The sequence below is a fragment of the Anser cygnoides genome, chromosome 11 (assembly GCF_040182565.1).
Source record: "Anser cygnoides isolate HZ-2024a breed goose chromosome 11, Taihu_goose_T2T_genome, whole genome shotgun sequence".
In the NCBI taxonomy this organism is placed as follows: domain Eukaryota; kingdom Metazoa; phylum Chordata; class Aves; order Anseriformes; family Anatidae; genus Anser; species Anser cygnoides.
Genome location: NC_089883.1, coordinates 15,523,533 through 15,533,499, shown reverse-complemented (window position 1 = coordinate 15,533,499; position 9,967 = coordinate 15,523,533). Strand labels below are relative to the sequence as shown.

The window sequence follows — 9,967 nt, the reverse complement described above, 5'->3', positions numbered from 1 at the left end:
CCACTCCCCCGGCCCCCCCCCCCAGGTCTCCCTACCTCTGCTGCCGCTGCCGCTGCTGGAGTAGCTCTGCCTGCGGCCGGCGGCCGGCGCATCGCTTTTCCGGGCCGGCTCCAGGCTCGCCGGGGTGTCCCTGGCGCCGGCGGCCGCCTCGGAGACGCTGCTGCCCGGCTCGCTGGCTGCTGGATCGGGGGCTGCCGGAGCGGACTCCATGTTTTTCCCACTGTAGATCGCTTGGAGATGGCGAGCTCCTCCACTCCCTCTATCTTCTGTTTCCAGCGCGACTCTATGGTAGGGAAGCAGAAGGGAGAAACGCGAGCGTGCTCCAGATGGGATGTGAGCGTGCCTGGCTGTGACCACAAGCAGCGCTAGCGAGAGCTGCGCACCCCCCGCCCCCGCACCCCCCGCGCTCCCCGCGCCCGCCGCCCTCCGCCACGGCCCCGGGCGGCAGCGGGCGGCGGGCCCCGGCCCCGGGCGGCAGGCAGCGGGCCGGCCCCGGGCGGAGCCCCGCGGCGGGCCGAGGGAGCAGCGGGCGCCGCCGCAGCCCGGGCTCCGTCGGGGCCGGGACCCCCCCCCAAGCAAGGTCACGGCGGCACCCGGAGCGCGCAGCCCCGGCCCCGCTGCCGGGGGGAGCCCCGGAGCGCGGTCCCCCTGGGCCCCGTTGAATGCTTCGGCTGGAGCCGCATCAGAGGATGCCCTCCTCCATGTTAAGCATCGCAGGACCCCTCCGCTCTGCGGCCACGCAGGCACATTTCAGACGATACCTCTTTCAGGCAAGTGCGCTTCGACATAGGAAAAAGGTGCCCTGCCAGGTACCAGAAAACCTCCCGGTCTGCTCGGCCTTCCCTAGGCACTCCCGTGCGGTTTGGTGTAATGAACTCCTCGTCCATTACCTGATTTTAAAGTGAACTAACAGCTGCCATGAGCAGGGTGCTGAAGAACATCCCTCGTGCAGAAGAGGCCGTGTTACATGCAGCTCTATTGCATGGCTATTGCCTCCTGCGCAGAAGGTGCTGAAGCTGTGTGCTTGGGCTGCTCCGGCTGGCAGCACAGCCTCACCGAGCAGGTCAAATCACAATATTTGTACTGAGAGCAGTACAGGCTTTTCAACGTGGTGTTTAATTGTGTGCAAGCAGCTGATACAGCACCTTTTGCCAACGTATGTACTGTCCTGCTACCACTGCTATCAACATCACTGGTCTTGGTACCTCATGAAATTCATAGGGAAACTCTGGACACATCCATCCTCTGCTGTCCCATCACCATTACTGGACTGCTGTCACAAATAGTGCCTGCTCATAAACTGTTTTGAAACATAGCATGTCATAATTGCTTTAGGATGTCATCCACAAATTGGACTAGATGTTGCACTGCTAATATTTCTTCTTCCAGCCTAAGGATAGTCTTGGGTCAGTTGACTTGGAGGTCCCAAAGTTCCGGTTACATGTGTCTAAAAAAAGAACAAGAAACAAAAACATGGTATTTCTGATTATTTGTTGGCCGCATATATTATAAAGGGATGTGCAGAGACTGCAGAACATAGAGTAGCATTACAAACAATTCTGCATTTATTTACAGAGAACGAATAAATTTGAGGAGGTCAGGCCTCGACTTCCAGATCTGCCCATTGAGTAAGTCAGTGTTGTTCTTGCAGATTAAGCATTCAGTTATTGCAGGCCTGGAAACCCAGCATACGAGCGCAAAAGTATGCCAGTGATGAAGGCATCTCTGCCTGATAGAAGCACCTTCTCAATTGCATGACTGGCAGAGGGAGTGGGAGTAAAGAGGAGGGAGGCAGGAATACATTTTGATCCCCTTGTCTTGGTTTGAGGCTCTGGGGGAGAGTCCCATCCTTACACTACAAAACGTGCTAACTTGGACAGGTTCACAGTCTTTCTGGCATGGTTTCGCCGGAATCTGCAGAGGGCACTGAGGTGGTCCTTCCGTGATGCAAGTTGGGTGGATTAGAGTTGCAGTTGCATGCAAACTCTCTTCCTTCACTTTCCACTAATTGGCAACCTCCAAATAGAGACAAGAATTATGTGAGCTGTGGAAACTGAAATGCCTGTTATCCTTACAGAAAGCTTATCCCGCACTCTTCAGATCAGGGTTTAAGCAGGCTGACCAGGCAGTGTGTGTTGGGAAACTTGCCCAGCTAATAAATAGAGAACTTCATTCCTCAAAGCTGCCAGACCACTGCCTTTCACCAGCACTGGGAACAATTGAGCTACTTGCCACAGTAAGGATTATTCACGTGAGTGTTTTGCAGAAGTGTTTTTAGTATTCCAGATACTTTAAATTATGAAAGAATATGATTTTTTTTCTTCCTTTGATGTGTTAAAGGCTGCTGAGGCTTAATACACCTACCATATAATGTAATTGTCATTTAGAGCATCTTCCCACATTTACTAAAACTAAACAATTTTCCAATTGACTTCTTCTGTGTTTTTTTGTTTGTTTTTTTTTTTTTTTACAAGAGAAAGAAGGGTGTGAAACACTGAAGGCTACAAAAGGATATCATATAGTAAAGCTTTGCTTTTAAAAAGAAATTAAAGGGGAAAATAATCAGAGGAGTAAACAAGCATCTACAGCATCTGAATCAGTGAGAAGAAAAAATGAGTTTTCATTCTTTAACATCTCTTTCAAGTCACTAACAGTAAGAAATAGCTAAAGCAGGACAGATCTTTAGCATGCTTGTAGAGGCAACAATCTAAGTTTTTGCAGCACCTGTACAGCAAAGAGACAAAACAGCTTTGCTCTTTCATAAAAACAGAGTGCCTGAAAAACCTGCAAGCACCATCAGGAAAGGGTACAGTCACAGTTCACTCAAGCTCTGTGTAACAGAGGAAAACCATGACGACTTCTGTTACACTCCCTGTCATTGAAGCAGCTCTGCTGAGATACTTCCTGGGCATGGGTCTTCCTCAGTTTCTTGTCTTTTATTTCTAGCTTTCAAGTCATACCAAAACATGGTTCATTAACTCTGATCACTAAGCTTGTTTTAACAAGTAAGATGGCATTACTGGCAAAGATAGGTATGCTGAATAACTTGACGAAAAAAGGTTTGGTTAGATTAAGAAGTACTCTAGAAATTGCTGCAGATGTTATCTCTAACAGTGGCCCAGAAATGATCATATGAGAAGTAACAGGAATAGAACAAAAAGGGTAAATACTCCCAACATTTCCTATTAATCTTGTTCATTTTATATAGATACAAAGGTTTTAGTAACTAAACAATTTAAATAATCTTAATAATCACACAATTCTTGTGCGACTCTGCAGTAGACAAGATATTAAGATCACACAGGATGACAGACAAAGCAGCAGAAAAAGCTATTGTGCATACAACCAAACAACACAGAAAGCTTGGTCCAGTGCAGGACAGGCACAAGGTACAGCGTGCACACACAAGGAGGAATATGGTAGTTTGCAACTGAATAGTACAACACCACTTCGCCTTACTGTTTGTGGTTCATTAACCTACAAGCACATTTTGAATTTGAGGTAGTCAATAATGGCCTAATTACGTAATTAATACAGCTATGAAAATGTCTTACTTGAAAAAGAATGCCAAAGTACATTCCAAACCCAGTAAGTCCATAGTAGCCTCTATTCCCTTCTGTGGAACTGGACTACAGTGACCTCTGGCCACAACATGTCAAAGGGGTTTGTTAAACCTTCCTAGGAAGCTTTATTAGCTCCAGTTTAGCAGTTGTGGAGAGCATATTGATGCAGAGCTGAATAAACACAAGGGCAACATTTGGATAATACCACACAAAAAGAAATAGCCAAGTATTTTGTTGTATTTTCTGTCTTAGGTGTTTCCTTGTGACATTCCCCACCAAATCCTTCCAGTTGCAGCTCCACCTAGGCAACAAGTTGCCACGGCTAAGGCACATTTGCTTTCACCAAACACATTCCCATCTGTGGCTTTGATGGCTTTGCAGGAAAAGAATAAAGCGCAAAAGGTCAGAAGTGGAAGAAAGAGTGGTATACGTTCTAAACTGCAAATTTCAGACTCACCAAGTAGTAGGACATCTACTGGGTCCTGAGTGGAGTCTTCTCATCTGGGGCCACCCAGTACAATTCAGATGCATTCATCTTTATCGAAAAATCTTGAAAAAAGAATTTAGGTCATAAGTATCTATTCTTTGTAACAGTATTCTATGGCACATGTATTAGGGATTCATAGAACTTTGGTTAATTGAATACTACAGCAGGACAAGGAACGGCTTCCACTTGAAACACACACAGCCTGTAATACATTAAAGCAACTTTTGGAAATTATGTACCCCATTAAGCTTAAGCAAAAAAAAAGCAGACTAGCAGACTACACGTATATAACCTGAACTAATTACTGAAGCTGAGTATTTGGCAGTAATTAAATACTACTTAAACAGAGTTCTGTCCTATTCTAGATGTAAACAAAATAGGAAATAATAAGAGATAAGACAACTGTGCTGGAGGCACTGTGACTATATGAGTACTGGATGCAGGTTTCACTGGACCCTTTCCCACAGTCTCTCTCTAAGCAAAGTAGAAAGATCCAACAGTTCATCTGGAACTTCCACTCACACATAATTGTTTGAAGATTAAGGAGCATTTTGTTTTAGCTAGCACAGCACAGTTTCAGTACAATCTTCTTCCTGTTGCAAACTCATCTAAACTATGAGCTGCTTTTCATTGTTTCTATGTCTCTATTCTCACTTTCTTCCTCTGCCATTTGGATTCACTCCTTACTAGATTTTCCTTTCTGAAAAACAGAAGTGGAGAAGTATGCAACATATGAAGTAATTAAGCCTTTGCACTTACCTGTACAGCACTATGTCCACAATCACCATGCCCTCAGTGTAAAGAGTGAGCAGCAATAGCACAAGCCAGTTCTTAAGAATTCAATACCTCGTGAATGAATTAAGGCAAAAGGCCAAGAGATATCTGTCTTTCTCAGTATGCTGTCTTTGCTTTTCTCCTGAAGTTGGTTAAAAAAATTACAGCCTATTTTTCTTTAGCAAGATGAACACCGTTCTCACATTGCATACACTTGCAGACAACCTCTTCCTTCCACAAAGGTAATCTAATTGAATTAGAGGAGCAATCCAGCCAACCCATATTCTCTCGAGACTTGAATGAAAACCTGGAAGACCAAAATCAGATCTAAAGATTCATTTTTCATCTCAAGAAAATGGAAGTTTTTAAATGAAGATCAGTACATAAAATGCTTTCTGAAGTCTTGGATCATTCCTTGTCCAAAACATGGGGGTGTTTTTCTTGTTTGTTTGTTTTTTAAAACTCTTGCTTCAGTACCTTGTTCTTAACTGTGTTTTTATTGAACAGCTGTTCCCTCAAATGCAGTGTTTACTGCTACTCTGATGTAAAGGATGAATTACATAACTCATACTTTTTATGCAAAGTGTGCTTCCCTAAAAACAATAGTAGGTTACCAACAGATTAAAGCAAAGAGTAACAACAGCTTCTCACGTAGAAAAAATGTTACTATTATCTAAATATTCATTGTTCATATTCCTTCATGTGTCTGTCATCCCTCCAGCAGATCCTGTCACTAACCTCTTTCAAAACACCTTACTGGAAAGAACCACTCTGAGATATCTGGCTCATTGGCAGCATCTCAAAATATTTGATATTTCATGTGTATTTGGAGAGCTCACTTTCACTTGAAATCATTAAGGAAATTCGCACTGGCCAAGCAAAGCCTATCGAACTAGAAATTAATAGGTCCAAATCATTCTGGATGGGAAAACTACAAGTTATCTTGTATCTAAGGCCACATTAACACGCCACTAATAAGATACTTTCTAGAAACTAATGCATGCACAGAGTTTAAGCCAAAACACACCTGCATTTTTTGCAGTCCAAAACACGGCCAAATAATATGCTTTGTGATTTACTTCTAACTATCTGGAAAGAAAGATGGCACAGATACCTGCATATGAGGTATGTGAAGAACATATTCTCCGATACACAGCCACAGTGAAGCGTTCATACAAACCTACTACACCACTGGCACACTTCCCTTTTAGCGGTCACTATGTTAAATAGTCACATATTTCATGTCGTCACTAACTCACAATGACTTCCAATCCACTACCTCCAGAAAAATGGGGTAATTATGATAGAAAATACCTGACTTTTCCCACTATGTCACAATCCAGCCATCAAAGAAAGTGGTCTGGACAGCAGGTGGAAAGCTTTCTCAGGTATCCTATCGCACTGGGGAGGAGCCATGCCTGTATACCTTCTGGTTTCCCTCCTTTTTCTCCAGGTCACAGAACTGTATCTTCTGGCTAGCTTAGACATATAAAAATTTCCTTCACTGAACATGTACCAAAAAATTACTCTAACCATCAGTTTATTCAAGCAGCCCAAATACACTGCAGAGACATTAAGGCTTAGATGAGCATTAACTGAATTATGCCAGAAAGGCAGAAGTGAAAGCCACAATTTAATTTAAAATAATTATTCAGCTTTTACATTATTTGAAGCATCATTTGATTTAAACACTGTATCTAGTAAAATATTTTTATTTGAGAGAAAAATGGAAAGCTATCTACTGTGTGCAAAGGTCAACTAGCATGCCCAGCATTACTGAAAACATTCTCCCTGCTTTAACTCTTTAAGAACATAACACTCCACAATCCAATACTACTCCTAGCACAAAAGCATAAAGATTGCAAAGCATTAACTCTTTCGTTTGCCTTGGAAATAAACATTTGTTTTTAATAATGCGATGCCAAAGTGATGCAAATTGGCTTCATTATTGGAGTGGTTATTGGATTACTTTTGCACCACTTTCCCACAGAACTGATGCTACCTAGCATACACTATCAGGTCTTCTTACAAAAATTGCACTTGAACATTGAGAGAGAGAGAAACAGATCTGAATAGAAAATTCTTCACATACTAAGAGTCTAAAAAAATTTACTGACAGTCCAGGATAAAATAACTCAAGTTTCATTTAGGTCTTTTTTTTTTTTAATATATATATATATATACACATGTATATAAAGCCTGTCTTTAACAATTATAACCCCGAAAAGTTACATATAGAAGAGTGAATATGGAGCTTCAAGTATTAAGCTGAAAAAATCCTTGAAAGAGGAATTTCAGAGTGAATATATTCCAGTGTATTAAAGGAACAAAGGAATAGTAAGAAGGAAAAGATCTGTTTTTCCCCTAGGTCTAGAGATGAGTGAAGGAAGGGAACAGAACTACCACAACATACAGTTTAAATAGTGTAAAAAAGTTTTTAAAAGTTACTGTAAGATTTGTCTTCATGTTCTATAGAGCACAAAAACACAAGCTAGGAGTTCTGTTGTTTTTTTTCCCATCTCTTCTTTCTATGACAAAAAATACAATGTGAACATGTTTGGGTTTTGTTTGTTTTTGTTTTGTAAATCAAGCAATATTTAATCTGAAATTAAAAGATGGTTTTTGCACATTGCTATTTTTACTTAATGTAAATTTAAATACACTTCAAAGAAATGCTGAAAAATGCACATTTTTATTTTTAACTTTTAAAAACTCTTTTAAACATGCTTTAAAAGATGTATTATAAAAAGCCCATTTTCCATTTCTTCAGTTGAATAAATAGATCAAAAAATACAGTTATTTCACTTGACCCAAGTATGGATTTCTCTAGCTAAAAAAAAGTCAGTCTCTCTCCACTTCGAATATGGAGAGCTCTTTGGTAGCCTTTGTACAATCAATATGGTGATTCTTACAGCACTTCAACTCCAGAAGTATACCTATAATATTAAGTAGGCTACTCAGCAGCAGCAGCATCAACAGAGGCTCTCAATGTCTTCAGCTGGGACTCAACTATCCTCAATATCATTTGCAGACCAACACGAAAAAGTTTGCTCCTACTATAACATTAAAAAAGGCCTTTAGAGTAAGGTTTCTGAGTCTAGGACAGGTGTCCTGAGACCTGTGTCTGTGTACAGCTCTAAGATGCTCTCCCAAAATAAGGACTTAAACAACAGGCAAGCTGTTTCCACGTCATTTTGGCTCAGTGTGCTTCTTGCTCCCTGGCTGCCTAAGCACTCCGCTATTTAGGATGAATCACAAGGAGTACCACAGTGAGTACCAGGTGGTTATGGCAATGCACAGCCATATCACTGAATAAACCTGCAACTTCTCTCAAACCAAGACAGCCTAACAAGTCTACAAACAACAAAATAAAGAGCCTACCACAGAATAGCTTTCAAAACCTCTGTCACTTATAATTGAATGCCAGAGGGAAGAAACACATTGACACACTCAGTACCTCTCTACAAAGAGAAGGGAGAAAACTCAAAAAAGTATTCGGTCTAATTAAAATGATTGCAAGGGTGGATTTTCTGGTATTTTATTTGCAACAATCTGTAATTTTAAATAAACTGGACAAGGTTGTTAACCAAATAACTAGCTTTAACTCATTTGCCACAGGACTCTAGGTACATCTGAACTATGCAAATTAAATACCAAATATCAGATTGTTTCCTTCTGATTCAAAGAACAAAATTAGCGAATTTCAGCTTAGGTAAACCTGGCAACACAAGATCACAACTCCCTGTTTCTGAGTCTTTCCAAGCCTATGAATGCAGTATCAACTGACACAGGCAGGACATTTCTCCTCTTTCTTCACAGAAGTCATAACTTTTATTTAAAGGAAAGCTGTTACTAACAAAGAAAAACAAGCTATGTAAAATATCCTCACAAATGTATTTAGACATACTTTATTCTGTTAATTAGAAAAATAATTGCCTTACAGGTTTCAGTCAAAATAGGAAGTTCTTTGCTATACAAACTTGGTCTGTCTTCATGTTTAAATTTTGTGACTGGGAGACTTCATGATACCCCAATACAGTAATTTTGAAGTTTAAAGCAAAAAAAAACTGCCATACTTTGATTCTTATAGTACTCTTCCTTTTGAGCTTGCCACTTAAAGCAAGTTTTATGCTTTTTTTTTTTTTTTAATCTTCACATTCTTCCATAACGCATTGGTTTCTTTTGTAGATCACCTCTGCAATTCTCGATGCTACTACAGAGAATTAACTACCATTTGAAAATAATATACTTCATCAACTCAAGCAAAAGAGAATTAAAAAATACAAAAATATACAGAAGTAAAATTTCAAGTGGTGAATAACATGAAAATCGATTGACTTATATAAAATGGAATATATTTTGTCCACATCCAGCATGAATATGTTATCCTACAGGTACATTAGTGATGTGTCAACAGATCTTCTCCCAGTTTTTTTGCAGCTACCACCATGTTTCATCTCTGTAGTCCTGCCATTAGTCACCCAGAGTAATCAGTGCAAATTTTCACTGACAGCATCATGCTTTCTCACCTTATCATGACAGCAAACACTTGCCTTGAATTCAAATAGATTAAGCCAATAATTTAATATTTACAGCACTAACTTCACACTAATTTAACTTGTCTCAGCTTATCCATGATCTTTATAATACACTGATATTTTCCTGTTACACATACCAATGGCAACTATTGCCACTCCCCCTGTCCACTGAGACTTCATTTTATAACATAGTTACAACAACATTAAATGGTTCTTGGGAACAGCAAGATCAGTGAACAATTTTCAGAGGAACAAGTAGTTGTTCACTTTAAAGTTCCTTACCAATGTTTGTGGCTTTTCATAAATCAATACAGCCATGCAAAAACACAGTAGTTCTACTTAAGAACTTTTGATTGTCTGAATGTAAAGCTTAACACGTAGCACAAATACTAGCTTTTAATTCTTATTTTTTCCCCTACAGTGTTGCAAAATTTGTCGGAGGTGAAAACATTTGAAATTGGTGAGTCTGGATTGTAAGAACCAAAAAATTTTTTATTTTTTATATCCACCATTCACGATTATATTCCACTGTGAAATTCGGTCTTCCCCACTTTGTAGCTCTACCTTAAAAATTGTTTAAAAAAAATCTAAGACGACTAGAAGAA

General features: G+C 40.4%; 1 protein-coding gene across 4 annotated transcripts in view; it reads right to left on the bottom strand.

Moving 5' to 3' along the window:
- RORA (RAR related orphan receptor A) overlaps nt 1-9,967 on the bottom strand; it is a 414,152-nt gene that overhangs the window by 374,223 nt on the left and 29,962 nt on the right. For all 4 annotated transcript variants that reach the window (XM_067003933.1, XM_067003930.1, XM_067003931.1 and 1 more), the window contains exons 4-6: nt 4,021-4,112; nt 1,206-1,447; nt 36-283 (exon numbers count right to left, since the gene is read on the bottom strand). In XM_067003933.1, the coding sequence (XP_066860034.1) occupies nt 36-283; nt 1,206-1,219 (262 nt within the window). In that variant the 5' untranslated portion in view covers nt 1,220-1,447; nt 4,021-4,112. The remainder of the gene's footprint in view (nt 1-35; nt 284-1,205; nt 1,448-4,020; nt 4,113-9,967) is intronic.